This window comes from Carettochelys insculpta, chromosome 2 (assembly GCF_033958435.1).
Source record: "Carettochelys insculpta isolate YL-2023 chromosome 2, ASM3395843v1, whole genome shotgun sequence".
Classification (NCBI taxonomy): domain Eukaryota; kingdom Metazoa; phylum Chordata; order Testudines; family Carettochelyidae; genus Carettochelys; species Carettochelys insculpta.
In genome coordinates, this window is record NC_134138.1 from 190836442 (window position 1) to 190857738 (window position 21297).

The 21297-nt window shown below is 44.9% G+C and overlaps 1 protein-coding gene across 1 annotated transcript in view; it reads right to left on the reverse strand.

Moving 5' to 3' along the window:
• The window catches only part of STAC (SH3 and cysteine rich domain), a 134635-nt gene that overhangs the window by 32724 nt on the left and 80614 nt on the right, over nucleotides 1-21297 (reverse strand). Inside the window, exons 3-5 of the mRNA XM_074986068.1 lie at nucleotides 15471-15571; nucleotides 12122-12203; nucleotides 7159-7274 (exon numbers count right to left, since the gene is read on the reverse strand). Of these exons, the coding sequence (XP_074842169.1) occupies nucleotides 7159-7274; nucleotides 12122-12203; nucleotides 15471-15571 (299 nt within the window). The remainder of the gene's footprint in view (nucleotides 1-7158; nucleotides 7275-12121; nucleotides 12204-15470; nucleotides 15572-21297) is intronic.

Sequence of the window (21297 nt, forward strand, 5' to 3'; positions counted from 1 at the left end):
TCTGATGGGTAGAAACCTTCATCTAATTTCAAGCCTAAAATTGTTGATAGCAAGTTTATATTCATTTGTTCTTATGTCAACACTGGACCATAATTTAAATAACGCCTCTCCCTCCTTGGAATTTTTCTAAATCTGAAAAAGTAGGCCTGCCCCACAAAAGCTCATTACCTAATAAATTATTTTGTTAGTCTTTAAAGTGCTACATGACTGCTTTTGTGCTTTATGTAAGCCTGGGTTAGCTATGATGTCCTAGTCAAAACCCAATTTGGTTAATTCTATTCTGTTTTGCTAAATTTCCTAACACTTTTTCAGTTGGACACAGTATCTTTGCCACTTCTTTACCTTCGTCAGGCCCCAGCTCAGGAACACAGCCTTTGGGCTTGTCTATGTTATAAAGGTTTGTTGACTAAACACATGTCAACATGGAAAAAAACTGACAAAACAAAAATTGCCACAAGTGTTCACACTTGCTGCATCTATCAACAGATTATGTCCCTATTGGGGGGCACCTTCACTGACAGTGCACTGTGGATAAGTACCCCAAAGAATCTGGCACTAGGCTTTGTGGGAAGGTAGCAGGAAGCGAAACACATCTTGATTCCAGAACCCCAGGATAAGAACTTAGTAGAGCAGCTCTCTGAAGCTGGCAACTCCAGATTCCTACCAATTGGCTGCAAATCAATTTGGAGTGGGGAAGTTGCCCGTTGGGAATGTATTAATGCGAGTGTGCATGGTAACAAATCACATTCAGCTATGAAGGAGCAGGCCTTTAAGAAATGCACAGGAAATAGTGGACGGCTTGGGGGAGATGGGCTTTCCTTACTGTGGCAGGTTCCAACTTTAGTGCCAGATTGCCTTGCAACAAAGTGCACCAACAAGAAGGCATACTTCTGCACAGTTTTGTCTGTGGATCATCGTGGGCATTTTATAGAGATCAATGTGGGGCTTCATAGGTCTACATACAAAAAACAGCAAGATGGAATTTTCTTTCCAAACCCCACTAGATTAGAGTGGGCAACGTGGAAATGTCCATAGTAATTCTGGGAAACCCAGTTCATCCCTTTCAGTTCTGGCTCACGAAACCTTACATGAGGCACTTGGACAGCAGTAAGGATGTTTTAACTACAGGCTGAGGAGATGCTGCCCGGCAGCCTAATGTACCATGCAGATGAGAGGCATGCTGCAAGTGCCTCTGTGGCAGGTTAGACCTTACTGAGCATAGTAGTCCCCTGGTTATAGTGTCCTGCTGCATTTAGAATAAGCAGTGTGAATCTTAGGGTGAAATATGTGCTGAGGAATAAAGCGCTGAGGCACATTGCTTGGCTCTTGAGTTTGAGCAGCCAGGTACAAGGATTGTCAGAGTGAGCCAGACAGCTGCATCTGACATCAGGAGGTTTGGAAGAAGCAATCTGATCGTGAGGGGTCGTAACATATATCTGTTCTGGAGCTATGTCTCTTGTGCATCCCATGTAAATATTTGGGGCCACATATCTGAAGAAGTGGGTCTGTCCCACAAAAGGTCATCACCGAAACAAGCATTTTGTTAGTCTTGAGAGTGCTACCTTTCTGCTGCTTTGTTTTGTTGGAGTACAGACTAAGCTACCTCTCTGTTACTATCCGTGTAAAGGTAATGACTAAGAAACCTGTACTTGGAATCGAAGTGATTGCTATGTGAATTTGTTGAAGACGAAACAGAAATGATGCGCCATTAAAAACTTTGCCTTTATTGATCCCAAAAAAGCACAGTGACACTCACCACAACAAATACGCTTGCTGATAAAGTAGGGTGTTGGAAAGTGCAAAACCTCTCAACTCTTTGTTGGTCCAGCTATCGCTGTTTAAGTTGTGAGAGGGGGTTGAGTGTAGGGGAAACAGAGGAATCCAAAAAAGCGGAAAGGAATGTGTGGGTGTAGAGGGAATGGCACGACAAAGAATTGTGTATGTCTCACAGATCTGCTCTCTCTGTAGCGTTATTAAAGACTTGATTGAGGGCACAGCTGCTGAAGCACAGGTGGACAATGCTCAGGGGAGATATCATCACATTCAAATTTAGCATCAAAACGTTTCACTGACAAGTATATTTTGCAACACACCAATCACTTTCCCACTGACCCTGGACAGGCTCACATTTCTGCAAGCACCCAAAGCCTGGTGAGTGTTTTGTGTGTGTTTGTGTGCATATGCACACAGGCAAAAGAAAATACAGTTTTTGTGGGGCATGCAGTGCAGTTTTGCAGGGTCCTTGTTCTAAAATTATCCCACGCTTTCCCACAGATGGAGCTCATTCTAGAAGACTGCTGAGGGTAACCAGGTTACAACCAGTGCATTCTTGTGGCTTTTGCCTGCTCTGTTTGCAGCTCACCTAATTGCTGCTTTGGTCCCTGTGCAAGTTATTGCAGAATGACAGGGGACATTGTCCGATGATGGGAGAAGGAACAAAATTGCATAGACATGGAACCTGTGGCAGAATATGAACAGGTATCTCAGGGAAACTTTCCTGGAAATCTCTCTAGTAGATTCCCTAGTGATTCCCTTCATGTCTACCAACCCCCTGTTGGGCCTTACCAGTAAGCTACAAAGGGCAATGTCCAGCTCACAGAAACCACAGAACTCACCCAGTCTCCCATTTTTTTACACCCTACACCTACCCCTGCACCCCACAAGTCACAGCCACTTATCCTCTGTCTCCTCTCCTGCTTTCCACTCCCTGGAGATCAGCTGCTGCGGCTGCCTGTGTACCCCAGGAACTGAGTACAGTTCCTGCCTGCCTTCCTCACAGGCTGACCATGTTACGAGCTTCACATCCTCAGCTAGTGCAACCTCTTCATCAATTTCATCTTCTAGTTAGGTCCCCTTTCCATTGCTCCCTTCCCCTGCAAAGCATCCCCAGGGCTCTTGGCCATGGAAGTGGTGTCACCACTGAGGATAATACCCGGTTCTTGATAGAAAGGGTGGGTTTTAGGGGCAGCACTGGAGTAATGGTTTGCCTTCCTCACCTTGTAGAACGCCTGCCCCAGCTCCTTTGTCTTTGCTCTGCACAGACACATGTCCAGCTCATAGCCCTATTCTCAAAAGCTTTGAGAAATGTGCCCATACATGTCCCAATTCCCATGGATCAAGTACCGCTAGGATTGCACATCCTTCTCTTCCCATATACTGAAAAGACCCAAGAGCTTCACAGTGGTACAAGCAGAAGAGTGATTAGTGTGATAACCAGCCATGGCCACCTGGCAAGTTATGATGAGACCTCTCTATGCGGAGCCAGCAAGCTGGAAATGAAATTTAAAATGCCAAGGACTTGCAATGGGGAGGGGCAGATGCTTGTTTACCTGGCTTCAGGGTAATGGAGCTCAAAGTGCTGACCTGAGCATTCAGCATGGTCATTGTGGGACACTGCCTGGAGGCCAACAAGTGATAAAAGCAAGTGTGGTGTCTACAAAAGTCACACGGCAGTGTGTAAGCTTTCACTGTTTTGCTGCCAAAGGCAGTTTTTGTGGACAATACTTAATAGTGTAAATAAGAGCTTATTGAGCAAAACATTTGAGCACATGCTTATGTTCCACTGAAATATAGGGACATTTAGCTTACGCTAAAGTTTCAACACATGCTTACGTGAATTAGGATGGCTTGAGGGACTTAACTGACTATCATGGACAACTTACAAAGTTCTGGGAACAATTTCTTTGTATTTTTGAGCCAGAGCTTGCAATTTCTTGCTCAGACAAATCTCCCTCTGAGGCTAATGAGAGTTTTGCAGGAAGCAAATGCACAGCGTATGTGTGTGATGCATGCAAGATGGTCTCATAGTTTGCAAAAGGATCCCCTGGGTGATGGGTGCTTTCTAAGGATCCAGTTCTGTTCTCCTCAGACAGGCAAAACCTTCAGTGGAACCATGGGAGTGATGCATGAAGACAATGGGGTGGGTGGGTGGGTGTGTGTTCAAGATGGGACTTTAAATGATTACTTTTGCTTTTTCAAACATTACTAGCATTGTGAGAAATACTTCCTTACAAGACAAGGATTTCACAAATAATTTTTAGGATCATATTTTTTAAACAATGTCTTTAATTTCTCTCAGCAGAAATTTATGGGAAAAGCTGAGCGTTCATGTTTGAAAAGTTAAGACTTAGCCTTCTTGGTTTCCGGTTTTCTGAGTTGCAATTAAAGATAATATTACTTATTTCTCTACCTCCAGCTCTGGACATGTCAGATTCTAAATATTTTCAGAGTTTGCCTGAGGGCAAATATCATTGCTGCAATTGTGCCAATTTCCCTCTTTCCCAAGGGTATCAGCAGGCTACAGGAGTTAACAGGGCGCTGACGGGACTCAGAATCATTTTGTCATTTTGTCTCCTGCAATGCCTCCTTAGCTTTTTTGTTTGTCCCATCCTACCACTGATGGCTTGTCTTTTAGACTGAAAATGATTCTGGGCAGGAGCTATCATTTATTATACTTTTGTATTGTATTTCACAATGGAGTCTCATCCTTCTTGAGGCCCTTGTGTTCTATCACCATTTAAATGTTAAATTATAATAATACTGTGTAAACCAGGGCAAATTATGGTGAATGTAACTGGTTGCACAGGTGGACAAAAAGTGCCCTGTGGGCCTGACATGGGTCACCAGGTTTAGCTCCTGCCAGGCTGCTAGATGCTTCATTTACTTGAGCATCCACAGTTATGGCTGCTTGAAGATCCTATTATATGTGATTCAGCATTCCCAGACAATGGGATCTGTGGGAAGTGGCATGGACCGGGCTGCTGCATCCTGCAGCTCCAAGTGGCTGGGAAAGGAAACTGCAGCCAATGGGAACTGTGAGGGGCTGCACCTCTGGATGCTCAAGTAAATAAAGCATCTCACGGCTTGCTGGGACTAACCATGTCCAGCCCATGGCCAACTTATTGCCCACACCATCCTTGGTAGAAAACAGACTCCACTGAAGGAAACCTCAGATTACAGTTATTTTTCAACACTTTGCAAAGGTGGGGTCCCTAGGCTTCCCACCAACTCGCTTCAGGACTTCAAACCTCCAGGAAAGATAATGCTTCATTTGGCTCCATCGACACCAGACTCCTGCAACTGTGTAATGATGAAAAAGTAAGAAGCCTTTGGGTACCTACCTCAGTTACAAGACAGCCAAAGTGTGAGGCTATTCTGGTGGAACAAAAAGTTTTGCTGGGCATTGCATCAGTGCCATAACACTATGGGCCTGATTCCAGGAAAGAACCCATGAAAATTCATGTGGGTCTTTCCACTGACTTCAGTGAGCTTTGGATCAGGCCCTGTAAAACAAGTACACTTACTTGGAAATATAGTGCCTCACTTGCAGTTGCAGCATAGGTGTGGAGGGGGAGGACCAAAAGTGAAGAAGTTTTGTTTCGATATTTCTGTAACTGCTCACCCACTGCTGGCTCATGCTTTAACTGTGAGAAGTTAGTGTTTCCTACATCTGCCTCTCTGTCTTATGCTTTTCTATGTTACCTAAGTGCTGACATGTGCTACATTTAGTCACAATCTGCCTCCCTGGGAGAACAGCCCATGACAAACTGGCATTCTGTAGTTTACACCCACTCCCCATGTTGTTATGATCCAAAGTCCAAGGCAAGCTGACACTGCGTTTGTGTTTTCTACGCCTGAGTAATCATTCATAATTTAACATAATGCTTTATTGATTTAACAGGTAATAATTACATTTGTGGAACTCCTGATCCAGGATAAATTAAATAAGCTAAAGAAAGAACTGTAATCGCAAAGCGTGAAAGGTGTTAGAATTGGTTTTGGGTTTAAAAAAAGGTGGAAAATTATTAAGTTTCTTTTAAAAGGGAAAACCCTGGATGAATGGCAAGGGCATGTCCTTTAATAACTCCAGTTCAACTTGCACTTGGGAATTATAAGCTTCTAGTTTGAATTTCTGTGTTTTCCTTTCTGAGTTATATTAACGTCTCTTTCAAAGGCCTTCTGTACCATTTAAGGCCCTGTCCAACACAGCAATTAAGCACCCGTTCACATCCTGATGAAATAATGGCTCAATTGCTGTGCTGAATAAGGAAGGATTGAGCACCAGTTTAAAAATTAAACATGTATTTAATTGCTGTGCTAAACTGGAGCTTAAGTCCTGTGAACTCTTTCTTGCAGCGGTGAATTTCACTGTGTTGACCACTTTCCTTCCCATTCATGATGATCACCCTGCCCCTCTGGGGTAAGGTATTGTTGCCAGCCCCTATTATGAAGCAAGGATTTAATCGAGGACCACTCCATCAGCCAGGTCTTAAATTCAGTTGGAGCCCTCCAAGGTAAAGCTCTGGTAAATATTTTAAAGCCTGTCAGAGCCCATTTACCTTCACACTGGGATAGAGTTCTGAGTCTCAGTGCTTCCCTGCAGTGGAAGCTTAGAGCCCTGACTAGAGGGCATAGGCCTCCGGAAAACCCAGAGGATTTAAGTCCTGCAGCCAGCTATTCCTAGACTATTATTACATGGTAAGTCCTGGTTTTCAAAGATTCCAATCACCTGCAATTTCTACTGAATTCAGTTAGAGTTGTGGGGGGTCAGCACTCAGTCCTGGACTGGCCAACATGCCCAGGAATGAGAATGGGGGGATGTAAAGTGCTACGTTAATCACCTGCAGGGTCTATTCAGACCCTGGTTCTCAATGCCATTGGGCTGCTGTGTCTTCTTCTGTGCAGAAGGGCAAAGAATGGGTGGAGACAGAATTCAGTACCTGCCCTGCCCCAAAAAACAGTGTGACCATGCACTCACCGCCTCTTATCCACCGGTAAGTGCAAGAGACCAACGTGTTTTATAAAGACGGTGTTGTACACAGGCAAGCCCCTTGTGAAATTTACACATTTTTGTCTATTTTGTGTTTTTAATTTCCACCTCCAAATGATTCTGAACTAGGTAGTTTGTTGAATTTCAACATATTTAAATGCAAATAATAAAAGAGTGCTCGCCTGTTCAGTGCCCATTTTTCTTTCATTTTAACAATTATTTAAAAGGTTTTTGGAAACTGGATTTACAAAGAAGGGTTGACTGGCCTTTTTCTTGTCTGGAGCGTCACATTGCCTGAAATTTGTTCTTACTGATGGAAACTCTGATACTGTGGACGGATGCACTGTGATTCTGCACAAGGAAAAGGGAAGATAAAATGGAAGAATTACAGAGTTCCGTTTGGGAGAATCAGATCCACTTCCAGAGCTGCCCTTCTTGGTCTTCTGTGCCAAGGATGTTCCAAAGCGCAGGGTTTCATAGACAGGGTCAACTTTGTTGCCACAGGCTGCAACAGAAGAGGCAAAACACAGATAAATGTGTGCAAGAAATGCCACCATCATCATGTCTCCTTCCCTTACAGACTTAACTGCCTATCCCATCATATTGGGACACAAGTGAAAAATAGACAGTGTAGGTCCTGATCAGGCAAGGTGCTCGACAAGCATGCAGGGGCCCAGGCACAGGTACTGCCAGGCAAAATCATGGGATTATAATGGAAGCATCTTTTGCTATTAGCTTCTCCTTCATCTGTTCCTATGAAGGTCCTGTACACAGACACTTTGGTCCTCTCCTATCACCTCTTCCTCCCAGTGAGACCATTTTTTCCTGAGATCTCCCCGATCCTTCCCTGTGCATGAGTCCATTGTTCACTCTGAAGTACTTCCACTCCTTTCTTGCTACCCTCTTATTGACTGATACCTCCCCAGATCACCTCTTGTTACAACTAAAATGATCTCATCTGTGTGAAATTGCACAGTCTATCCCCGTTCCACCTGTCAGGTCACAGCCTCTCCCTTCTCCCTTCTCCCACTTAGGATATGCTTATGCTGCAATTGGGATAGCACATGTAGGCAAAACCCAAATGAGCTTTGATCAAGCCAGCTTGCTATAAGTAAGCATGTACGCATGGTGGCCTGGGCTAAATGCTCAAATTCATACCTGGGGTCCCATGTAGGACTGTATTTGTGCAACTAGTCTCTGCCACTTTCTGTACTGTTGCAGCTTCGCTGCTATTTTTAGCAATGTGTGTTTCAATGGCATCACCTGATTGTGTGTAAACTTACTCTTAGGCCTTAGCCAATCGATCTTGCTAGTAGACTCCTTTTCTCAGATTTCCTAATCCCTTCCACCCACAAACTCTATGATTGGCTCTTATTTCCTTTGCAAGAGAGAGACACCCCACCTCATCATCATCCAGACTGTGACTTTGTTTTCAAGGGCAGATATTCTTAATATATATAAAGGTATGTAAAAGGACAAAGGTCATTAGCAGTTCAGGAAATGAACTGGATCACTTAATAAGAGCTTAACTCTACTTTGTGTCATTGTGAGCCTTTAAGTAACTAGCTGAAACTATCTAGAAACTGTTACTGATTAATTTCAACAACTCTTGGAGAATGAATCAGGTTCCAGATGACTATATCTTTTAAAAAGGGAACAAAGAAGGCCTGGTGAATTAAAAACCTACAATAATTAGAAAAATACTGGAACAAATTATTAAATAATCAATTTGTAAGTACCAAGAGGTTATGGGATAAGTAATAGCTAACATGAATTTGTCTGGATCAAATCATGCCAAACCAACCTAATTTCTCTCTTAGACAGGGTTACTGGCCTATGGACAGGGGAAAGCAGTAGATATGTAACAATTTTAGTTAAACTTTTGACACAGTGCCATATGACATTCTCATGATCAAACTAGTGAAATTCAGTCTAGATTAATTTATTATAAGGTGGGAGCAGAACTGATTGAAAGACCATTGTCAAAGGGTTATTATCAGTGGTTCACTGTCAAATTAAAAGGGTGTATCCAATGGGATGCCATACAGGTCAGTCCTGGCTTTGGAGCTATACAACATTTTCATTGACAGATAATAGGGTGTTAGGTCTGCAGAATTTAAAATTTGCAGATGACATCAAGCTGGGAGGGAAGAGAGAATGATAAGTCAAAAGGACCCTGACAAATTTGAGAATTGATCTGAAATCAACAAGATGAAACTCAAAAAATAGAAATGCAGAGTAACTATATGTAGAAAGGAAAAAGCAAAAGCACAACCAAAAATTTATGAATAACTGGCTGGATAGTAGTACTGGAGTAGAGGATTTGGGGATTATAGCAGATCACCCAGCTTAACGAAGAGATCTTGAATAGTCTAAAAATCAAAAAGTGTCCTACAAAAAGTGGATACTAGGTCAAATTACACAGGATGGTTATAAGTATGTAGGAGCAAAATTAGAAAGACCTAGCAACAAAATGAGATCACATGAACTGGAAACATAGAGGGTAACAAGAAACCTTTTTACAAATACATTAGAAGCAAGAGGAAGACCCAGGAAAGGGTATGCCTGCTACTCAGTGATGAGGTGAAAACAATGACAGAAAATGTGGAAATAGGACAGGTGCTTAATGACTTCTTTGGTGTGGTTTTCACCACGAAGGTTGGTGGCAATTAGACCTCTAAGACTGTGAATACTAGGGAAAATGGTTCAGAAGCTAAGATAGTGAAAGCTGAAAATTACTTAGAAAAAAACTTTGTCACCAGCTGTCTTCAAGTCACCAGTGCCTGATGAAATGCATCCTAGAATACTTTAGGAGCTGACTGAGAAGATATCTGAGCCATTAGCGACCTATGAAAAGTCATGGAATATGGGAGAGATGTCAGAAGACTGAAAACGGGCAAATATGGTGTCCATCTATAAAATGGGAAAAAGGACAATCCAATAAGGACAAGTCATCTTAACCTCTGTGCCAGAAAAGATAATGGAACAAATAAATATGGAATCTATTTGTAAACATCTAGAAGGTATTAAAGTAATAAGTAATAGTCAGCAAGGATCTGTCAAGATCAAATCCTGTCAAACCAACTTCATAGCTTTCACTGACAGGGTAATAAGCCTTGTTGTGGGTTGGGGATGCAGTAGATATGGTATATTAAAACTTTAGTATGATTTCTGATACAGTCTCATGTGAATTTTTAATAAACAAAGCAGGACAATGCAACTTAGATGGAGCTCCTTTAAGTAAGCAGGTGTGGGGTGGTGCATAACCTGTTGGATAACCACTCCCAGAGACTTCAGAAAATATTTGCTCATTGGCTGTTCTCAGACATGTTCTTTCATGTTAGTTATTTTGGTAAGGTCACCTTCCATCCCATTTTGACTGGGCCAGTGCCTTATATAAGCTGTCTCACAGGTGTCCTAACTTTTTTCAGAAAATAGGTAAATTGTCCTGTATTTTGTGGGGCTCCTGTTCTCTGGCACCCTGTGTCTTGGTGTGTCAGCCTCTCCTGCCAGGGAGCTCCTCCACTCAGTGGCTGCCATGTTTCTTGGAGCTCTGTACCTTGTGGTAGCAGCTCCTGCTGCAGAGGCGCTCCTCTGTGGGGCAGCTGCCCCATTCCCCGGCACCCCATGGTGGCAGCTCCCGCTGCTCGCAAACTCCACCATGGGGTGGCTGCCTTATTCCCTGGTGCCCTACACTTAGGGGAAGCAGCTCCTGCTGCCAGTGATCCCCTCCACAGGTTGGCTGTCTCAGTTCCCGACCTTCACATTTCAGGGAGGCAGCTCCTGTTTCATTCCCTGGCCCACCCTGTTGAGAGGCACTGAAACACCCTGCTCCACAGATCCCCCAGCCTCCACTCCCCTTCATCCCTGGTGCCTCCCCATTGGAGGCTGCAGAGCCCCCATACCTGGTGTTTCACCCTGGAGCAGCAGTCCCCATTGACAAGAAGCCCTGACATGGGACAGCAGCCCTGCCCCTATCCTCAGAGGCTAGCGTCCCATATTTGCCATAGGGCAATGTGGTCACCCTAGATTTTGGTTGGCTTTTCATTCTTTTGGGGTTCCAATTTTGAGCAATCAACTTCATTACACTGAGGACATTTTTCAAAATAGAATTTTTGTTTTCAGAATCTGGTGCAACAGAGAGCAAAATCTGTCTCCAGTATCTAAAGCAATGATAACTAAAACAAAAAAAAAAGAGAGAAATGAAAGGAAGGTGAACAAAATAAGAAAGGGAGCATAAACAATATTCATGATCCTGATGTAATCAGAGTTCAGGACCACTCACTGATATCTCAGCATAGAACTCTTGTGGTGCTTCTTTCCAAATCAGACATGCCTACTGGAAATGCACAGGGTCCTCTCTCTTTAGCTGTGTCTACACGTGCATGCGACTTCGAAGTAGCGGCACTAACATCGAAATAGCGCCCGTCGCGGCTACACGCGTCGGGCGCTATTTCGAAGTTACCTTTGACGTTAGGCGGCGAGATGTCGAAGTCGCTAACCTCATGAGGGGATCGGAATAGCGCCCTACTTCGACGTTCAACGTCGAAGTAGGGACTGTGTAGACGATCCGCATCCCGCAACGTCGAAATTGTGGGGTCCTCCATGACAGCCATCAGCTGGGGGGTTGAGAGACGCTCTCTCTCCAGCCCCTGCGGGGCTCTATGGTCACCGTGTGCAGCAGCCCTTAGCCCAGGGCTTCTGGCTGCTGCTGCTGCAGCGGGGGATTCATGCTGCATGCACAGGGTCTGCAACTCGTTGTTGGCTCTGTGTATCTTGTGCTGTTTAGTGCAAGTGTGTCTGGGAGGGGCCTTTTAAGGGAGCGGCTGGCTGTTGAGTCCGCCCTGTGACCCTGTCTGCAGCTGTGCCTGGCACCCTTATTTCGATGTGTGCTACTGTGGCGTGTAGACGTTCCCTCGCTGCGCCTATTTCGATGTGGTGCTGCGCAACGTCGATGTTGAACATCGACGTTGTCAGCCCTGGAGGACGTGTAGACGTTATTCATCGAAATAGCCTATTTCGATGTCGCCACATCGAAATAGGCTACTTTGAAGTAGGCTTCACGTGTAGACGTAGCCTTTGAGTGCCGGCATTGGTTTTATGAAGGGGAATGAACGTAGCATGCTATTGGTATTGCGGCTTTGATTCATGTAATGTTGAAAAGAAAAATACATAATTCGGTTTCAAGTGACAGTTCTGCATTTTGAAGGACCACTTTTCTCAGGTGGTGGAAGAATACCTGGCCCCTCATTGAGCAAGAAGCTGAAGGGCTGCTGAAAACAAATATCATCACTGAGAACAAAACCTGGTGTTGCACTAGAGAGATTAAAAGAGGAAGCAAATAAAACTCACCAATAGGCATCACTTCTTTGATGCAGCCAAACTGTTCATGAATGAGTAGTGGGGAACTGTAGTAACGCCGAAATCCCTTTGGCTAGAGAGAGAAAAAGGGATGTGTGTCACTGACATGACTGATGCAGCATCACGGAGCATTAGAAATAATCTCAGGTCTTCTCCTAGTGGCATAACCCTAATTTCTCACTTTAAAGTCATCAACACCAGGAACATTCCATCTGTTACAGAGCAGCAATTTGCCTCCTCCACTGCAGGGTACTGAGAATAGGGGTTTATATTTTTGCCTGAATTGGAAACATCTCATTTCTGTTTCCTAATATTTTCTGCAATGATGGCCCCATTTAAAAACCTTCTTTTACCTTCAGCTTTAAGCAAACCATGCTAGTAACGGCAGGTCTACACTACAGTGGAAGGCTGAATTCATTTATGCAATTCCAGCTTTGTTAATGGTATGTTAATACCTTAATTTGTGCTTCCATGCTGTCTTTACTAAGGGAGGTCAGTGGGAGCTTCCCTTACTCTTAATGAGGGACAGGAGTTCTGGCACCAACACACATGCCCTATAAGTTTGATTTAGCACATCCCTGCTAGACATGCTAAATTACATCCCAAAAGATCGACCGTGGTAGGGCCAATCTTCCCTGTAGTGAAGATGTACCTTAAGTTTAAGTTAATCACAGTAGAAAGACTGGATCATGCAACAGAGGTTTTGCAATATTCTATGCTAAGGAAGCTATTGCCACATGGTTTAAAGTTTCTGGAATTGCTGGTTTTCTTGTGGCTCTCAGTTTGGGTCTTCAACCCATAGTGGTGTGACCCACTTCAGAGCTTTGGCAGGTAGAGACACATGCCCATAAATATGGCTTTAAGGGTCAATCATCTTTCCTTGTACAAAGTAAATGGGCTTTGCTTTGCTCAGCAATTTTCTCCAAGAATAATTCCTTCAGGGTGCACAGGTGCTCCACAGCTTGTACTACAGGACACTGATTACAGTAGCCTTCATGGTGGCTCCCATGCAGGAGTATTTGACCAGTGAAAGTACAGAGAGATGGATTTTTTGACAATGCCCCCACCTTGGCCTGCCCTAATGTCAAATCTGTGTACAAAGCCTATTAGAGCACAGTCTGCAGAGCACAAAGGGGATAGTCTATCCATGACTGACCACTCCCTCTTGGTCCTATCCTCTTACAGGTTGAAGAGCAAGATTTGGGCCAATGTAGTGTAATATTTCAAACAAAACAACCACACTGCCTGCAAATATTCTTTCTAAGCAGACACAGTGGAACAGCCAGAGCCATCCTGATTTCTTTGTGCAGTTCATAATGAATGAAGTACTTCATTAACTCCATATTTACCATATCTTGAGATAAGGCATTCTCAGCCTAAGGCCAAAGGCTCAGGAATTCGCAAGCCCACAATATGGCTCTTAACATGTCCATAGTTTTCATTAGTTACAGCTCATAGCTAATCAGTGCTACTTGCATTAGACTAATTTGTTTTTCTTCAGTCACCAAAGCTACACACAGGTTCAGATCACAAGCCATGTGGAAGCCTCGTGATTGGGTGACTTCACTGAACAGTGGCATCTTTCAAATTGCCCATACGGAAATGCTAGGGAGGATGTGTATAGTTACAATAGCCAGATAGGTGAAGGTACAGGGAGCTAATCCTGCTGCTCTTGTGCTCCCAGACAAAGACATGCTGTACATTGAAAAAGTATGATGGGGTGGACAGTTGTGATGCATGTGGAGATCTGATGAGCGTGATTGACATGCTTCATTTCCCAACTGCAGGCCACATTCTGAGCACCAATGGGAGTTGTGCCTTCTAACAGTATTGAATTTTGCCTTTTGTGCTTTTGCTCCTGTACACAAACTCAGACCTGCTGACGGGAGGGACAAAGTGAGCAGTTGCCCAGGGACCCAGTGATATGAAATAGCCTGGGGCTCCTGACCATAGTTACTATAGCAACGGTGGCAGCCAGGAGCCCTGGGCACTTTAAATCACTGCACGGCACAAGCCAGAAAGTACTGAGGGCTGCGGGGCACAGGAGGGCAAGGACTCATGCTCTCTGGGTGTCCCGTCTGCTCAAAGCCCCACGCTGTCTGCCTGAGACCCCGACCCTTCTACCAGAGGCCCCGCCCCTCTGGTGGTGCAGAGCAGCCCCCTTCCCCTCACCTAGAAGCCTTGTGAGGCTGTTGGCTCCGCTGTAAAAATAGCACCACCACCAACAGAGCTTTAGGTGTCATTACGTATAATTACACTCCCGTCTCCTGAAGTCTGAAACAATTAATATGAACTAAAGATTCAGCTTATATCAGACCAGCAGTTCAGTTCTTTGATATTCACGTATCTTTAAGAGCTCAGCTTTCTGAATCAGGAAGCCACCAACTGCAACTATAATTTCCATTATATTTTATATCGTGCTTGACTTCCAGAAACTACTGTACAAACACATGGAGTGAGCAGGTCTGGCAAGACTATGTGTAGATTTCATAGCCCGTTTCAAATCAATGACAAAAATGCCATTGACTTTAGAGGGGCCAGGGCTTCAACCTCTTTGCTTCTCATTTGTGTCTGTGCTAAACCTCAGGCTTCCTCTTTATCTTTCAAAACTAATGTGTGAAATATCTGCAACAAAACTAAAAATGTTGGCAATGTGCGCACTGAATTGCAAATTCATCACTGGTCTGATTTTAATGGTTTTCATTAAGAAATAATGAACCACAGGACATTGTAAGAACATTGGATAAAATCCAGTGTCCAGCTAGTCTCACTTTCCCTGTCTCCAACGGTGTCCTGTCAAATATGCTACAGAAGGAGCAAGATCCTTGCAATATGCAGATGTGACCTAATCCACTCCCCTTTTTGTTTCTTTTCGTGTCATTAATCTCTGAATCATGATATTTACTATCCCCGTAAAGTATCTTTTGTTTTTGCAGCTAAATTACTGTTTTCACAAAATTTTGAGGGTGAAACCTGGTCAAAGGAAACGCAGAGGATATTTACCAACAGATTTTCAATTGCTTAAACCAGCCCTAACTGTAACAGTTTTATTAAGTCTGGGCAGAGATCCATACAATATTGCATGTTCAATTAATATAACTAAATATTTAGATAAACTTGACCGATGTGTAACCATACAAAAGTATGGAAACTGTATGTGTTTCCTCAGCCTCTCACGTCATGAGCGCCATCATCTAAATGAAAGGAACTTGATTCCAGATTTAGCTACAATCAGCTACAGTCAGGAGGCAACAGCTCACAGGGCAGCATTTAGAGAGCGAATGGAACAGATGTGAGCTGTGTAGCATTCTGTTCAATGTGTACCAAGCAGCTTGCTTACCAGTTTGCCCATGCAACGCTGTTGTCCAATACTGTCTGTGCACTTGTGGTGGATGCTCATCTTACAAGCTTTACAGCGTAGTCCATGTTTAGCATTTGTCCCTGTCAAATGCACAGAGATAAATAATTTAGTTAAACAAAATCAATAGTTTCCATGCATTTAACAAGTGACCTAAATGCATCACAGATAAGGTCAGTTTCACTTTTGGAGGTATTACTCATAGCCTTTTCCCCCACCTTATGGCTACGTCTACACGTGAAGCCAACATCGAAATAGGCTATTTCAATGAATAACGTCTACACGTCCTCCAGGGCTGGCAACGTCGACGTTCAACTTCGACGTTGCGCGGCACCACATCGAAATAGGCGCTGCGAGGGTACGTCTACACGCCAAAGTAGCACACATCGAAATAAGGGTGCCAGGCACAGCTGCAGACAGGGTCACAGGGCGGACTCAACAGCAAGCCGCTCCCTTAAAGGGCCCCTCCCAGACACAGTTGCACTAAACAACACAAGATACACAGAGCCGACAACTGGTTGCAGACCCTGTGCCTGCAGCATGGATCCCCAGCTGCCGCAGCAGCAGCCAGAAGCCCTAGGCTAAGGGCTGCTGCCCACGGTGACCATAGAGCCCCGCAGGGGCTGGAGAGAGAGCATCTCTCAACCCCACAGCTGATGGCCGCCATGGAGGACCCAGCAATTTTGATGTTGCGGGACGCAGATCGTCTACACGGTCCCTACTTCGACGTTGAACGTCGAAGTAGGGCGCTATTCCGATCCCCTCATGAGGTTAGCGACTTCAACGTCTCGCTGCCTAAAGTCGAAGTTAGCTTCGAAATAGCGCCCGACGCGTGTAGCCGCAACGGGCGCTATTTCGAAGTTAGTGCCGCTACTTCGAAGTAGCGTGCACGTGTAGACACAGCTTATGTGTGTCTTTTCGCTTTTCTAGGTTTCTCCTGTTCTGGATAGTCTCTCCCAGGCTTCTCCCTTTTTTCCAAGTTAATACAAACCTTGGTATGACAGAGATTGAACTAGATTATTCTTTGTCTTACCAGGATTGCTGTCAGTGACCTCATAGCCAAATAAATGCCACCACACTGGTCAAATCCAGGGATCCAGTGCCCAGACCTCAGGACAGAGAGAGACTCTGAGTTCCAGGCTACAGGAGTCACTCCTCAGAGGCTAATTTAGTCTAGGGACTGAAAGTTGGCTTTGTGTCCCAAATGTGCCTCCAAAGCAGTGGCATGAGGACCCATGAAGGGTTGGATCCTATGGTCTGTCTTGGTCAGATGCTGAGGCAGCCTGCTAGGCGTCTACCTGCCTCTGCACACTGAAGTGAGAAGCTGCCTTCCTCATAGCTGCATACATTTGCTGCCATTAGTCTCCTATGGTGTGCAGAGACTTTATCCCTCCATGGCTACGTCAACAAGAGCCCCAAACTTCGAAATGGCCACGCAAATGGCCATTTTGAAGTTTACTAATGAAGCGCTGAAATGCATATTCAGCGCTTCATTAGCATGCGGGCAGCCGCGGCACTTCGAAATTGATGCGCCTCACCGCTGCGCGGTTCTTCGAGATGGGGCTTCTTTTCGAAAGGACCCTGTCAACTTCGAAATCCCCTTATTCCCATCAGCTCATGGGAATAAGGGGACTTTGAAGTAGGCGGGGTCCTTTCGAAAAGGAGCCCCGTGGGGACGAGCCGCGCAGCGGCGAGGCGCGTCAATTTTGAAGTGCTGCAGCCGCCTGCATGCTAATGAAGCGCTGAATATGCATTTCAGTGCTTCATTAGTAAACTTCGAAATGGCCATTTGCGTGGCCATTTCGAAGTTTGGGGCTTGTGTAGACACGGCCCATGTGTCTTTTGAGGTGCAAGACTCCCCTTAAGGTCAGGAAGTGAGGAGACCCTGGCCTCAACCCTGCTGTGCACTGGACTTGCTGGATAAACTGTGGTGAGTATGCAGCACATCTACAGGAAGCGGGCAGCAGACACACATTGCTTGCATGCAGGGGATCTCCAGGGGGGAATTTTGCCTTCCTGGCTCAATGCTGAGTTCAGCTTTGCACAATCTGCAGCATGGAGCATCACCTAAGGACACAGCTCAGTGCACTAATCCCAGGGCAGGAACCATCACATTTGTATATGTATTCACACAACTCCATAATACACACTAGAGAATGTAATTTGCATCAACAGTTTCGTTTTGAGGAAAGCCTAGAAGAGCAGCAAAAATTTCCTTGGGGATGAAACTTTGCTTTACTAGGCCCACAGAGATAATTTTCTAAATCAATTGAATGACTCATTTGAAGTCCTGTTCATTATTAAGGACTCCAGGAAGCAGGTTGGTGTGTACAAGATTTGGATTTGTTTGCAGCCCGAGCCCAGCGGAAAAGCACTGAGAGCACCACACAGAACAGGAGATATGAGACCCCAATGGAGGGAAAGAACTGCATAAAGCAGTAAAAGACAAAAATGATTAATATTTGGCTTGACTTTTCAAACAGGCATCGGGGAACTGAGTTGCTAACTTACAAGTCAATGGAAGTTGGTTACCTAACTCCCCTAGGTGCTTCTGAAATTTCCACTCCCTAAATGGAACATAAATTCACAAGCCGGCACATTTCTGCCAGGGAAGCGTAGGCCCAGAAACAACCAAATTATTTAGAAGGAGTTTATATGAGCTAGCAGGTCCTTGTCCTTTGAAAAGAATAAAGCAGTCTGGACATATTAAAGAGAAATTTCTCATAGGCATCTTAAATACAGTAAAGAACTTTTCCATAAACTGCCATTAGGTCTTTAACCTCTCAATTACAAGAGCAGTGAGATAAACGATAGAATAGTATGACCAAGCTTGCAAAGATAGGGTGACCATCTGTTCTGTATTAGGAGGGATGGTCCCCTATTTGGGATGCCAAAAGGGCATCCCTACTTATTTCTTAAAAGGGACCAATCTTCCTGTGTTTGAACCCTTCCCCTGCTGACCTTTTCCTCCAGCAGCTGCACAGGTGCAGGTGCAGGTGAGAGTCACTTCCCTAAGCCTTGGGGAAGCAGGGGTAAATGTGGGCAGCTGCCGCGTCCCTCCTGCTTCCCTGGGGCTGGGGGAGCGCTGGTGGCTACCATTTCCCTGGGGCTCCCGGGGCAGCTCAGTGGCTGCTGCTTCTTTGGGGCTCCTGGGGAGTGCTGGCAGCTGCTGCTTCCCCAGGGAGGGCCACTGGCTCCCGCCTCCTTCCTGGCTCTCCAGGGCTTGGTGGAGCCAAGAGGAGCCACTCCTCCCCCCATATCTCTTGATCCCTTATTTGGGACCGGGAGATAGGGTCGCCCCATGCAAAGATTAAAATCCATGCTCATTAAGCCTTTCAAAATATCATAATTTGACATTATTATCTGGTGCGATAAATACAGAGTGCAATTCCCTAAAGCGCGACTCTCTGGTCTGGCAACATCTGTGGTCCAACTGGAGCACGGAGTCCTGTGCCAGGGGGGCTGATGGCCAGAAGCCCAGATGGGGGCTGGAGGTGGCAGCAGTGGGACCAGAGCCTGTGTTAGGCAGTGGGGTTGCTCACAGTGGCAGCAGAAGAATTGGAACCAGTGTCCAGCAGTCTGGCAGCCCAGTCAAGGCTGGCAGCCTGTCTGGAGCTAGTGTGCAGTGGCAGCTGGATTACATAGCCTGTGTCTACACTACCACCTTCCTTCGAAGGAAGGATGGTAATTAGGGTGTTGGGTGTTTACTAATGAAGTGCTGCCTAGGCACCTAGGCAGCCATAGGCCATAGGCAGCACTTCATTAGTAAACACCCAACACCCTAATTGCCATCCTTTCTTCGAAGGAAGGTGGTAGTGTAGACAAGCCCGTAGTGACATTGAAGTTGAATACAACTGGGGCAGGGTAGAATGTACTCCAATGCAAACGATCATGTCTGACAGGGAGGGCATTTTCTGGCACTCGGAGAGTGTATAGGGAAGCTGAGGCCTGCAGTTAATCCAGGTGGTTATAAACTCCTAGATAATTCCCCATCCTGAGGTTATTGCTTTGATTAAAACCATAATAACATCCATAGAGGTTATAGATTTTTTTAAAATTTACATATGGGAACAATTTCAATCACACAGGTACAAACCAAATTTTGATGTCATCTACATTATGTAAATTTGGAGTAACTCCATTCACTATTTTGAACTCACACCTCTATAGGCACGTTATCACTAAAGAAATGTTGTTGGTGATAAGTGGTATGTTGAAATGTTGAAGAGAACTACCCATTTACATCCCCCGGACATTAAGAGGAGACTATGAATCTGTCTCACCAGAAACCTCTTTGCTCCTGTGGGTATGTTTATACTTACCACACATTTGGTGCGCCACGATTGATCATCCAGAGCTTGATTTTGCTGTGTCTGTGAATCTCTCTGGGCTCAGCCATTGACCCTGGTAACCCACATTGTTGCGTGGAATAAAGGGATGTTGGTGTGAACCTGAACAGCCATCAGCTACACCAGGGGACAAAGTTGATCCTGATATGTCCATTCTAGCTATGCTAATGGTGTAGCTGACATTGTGAAGCTGGGATCGACTTTGTTCCCTGGTGTAGACCAGGCTCCAGTGCTGGAAAGCAGCTAATGATAGTGTACTATGAAGTGTCTGTGCATTTGGAGCAGTCTCTGCAGTGAGGACTGTGCTTTGTGTATTTTAACTGTGCTGAGTGGATGGAAAGAGGATGATGATATGGAACTGATTCTTAAGGAAATATAAAGAATGCATATACCGGTTGCCTTTGAAGATTTTCCTAAAATCTGCAGTAAACAAATTACCACTGACCACCTGTTTGGTTCCTGGAGATGATTTCTTTCCCTGCAATGACGTGCTTCTCTTGGCAAGGCTCCTGACTTTGAAGCGATAAGGATCTGGCTCACTGCAGGCAAGCTCAGGAAAAGCATTTCCATATGACTGTCTCATTGGGCACCTCACACCTGTATACTCCATTAGCGTGAATTCAGTTTTGCGTCTTTCCAGAATGACAACAACTAATTATATCAGACAATTCCAGATTCTGTTGTACTTTTATGATGTATCCTAGTGTCTTGAGACAAAACCAGACAACTAAGCTCATATTCAGCTACAGCATGAACTCAGTCAGATACTGCACCCAGATTTCTTGCTGTGAGAGGCTCATGTGCAACCTTTTGACCACACTACCCTTTTTTTGACTCCAGAGCACTTCTGGATCTGAATTTTACTTTTATCCTGACAAGATTATATTTTGCAGACTTCCTGGACATAAGTTGCACCCCAAAACTGGCTCTCACCATTTCACTTTGCAGGTGCAAATCAGAGATGCAAATACTCACGTTTGTAATTCAGTTTGCCAGTTGAAAATTGCAAGTGCAAATTTTGTTGGCATAATTCACAGACACAAAAGAGAGAGAGAGCATCACATCCATTAAAAGAAAATTACCCCCTTTGATGCTTTCTCGGGGTTCCCAAACCTTTAACTCCCTTTGTAACTCCTCTGCCTCAGAAAGAGAGAGATTTGGTGCTGCTAACCTTGATGAGAGGGAGATGTCACACCTCTGGTAGCTATTCCAGACAAATTTCTCTAGACTCTGTGGCTATGTCTAGATTTCAGGGTTTTGTCAGCAGACGTTTGTTTCAGAAGGTATCTTGCGACAAAACATCTGTCGACAGATTGCGTCCAGACAGCAAGGTCCATCGAAAGAGCAATCCACTCTGTCGACACAGAGTGGCCAGATGTCCTGGCCACTCAGTCATCAAAATGGCCACCCAGAACCCCATCAGATAGGGTGGCTGGTCACCAGTTCCCTCTGGGAGCCCT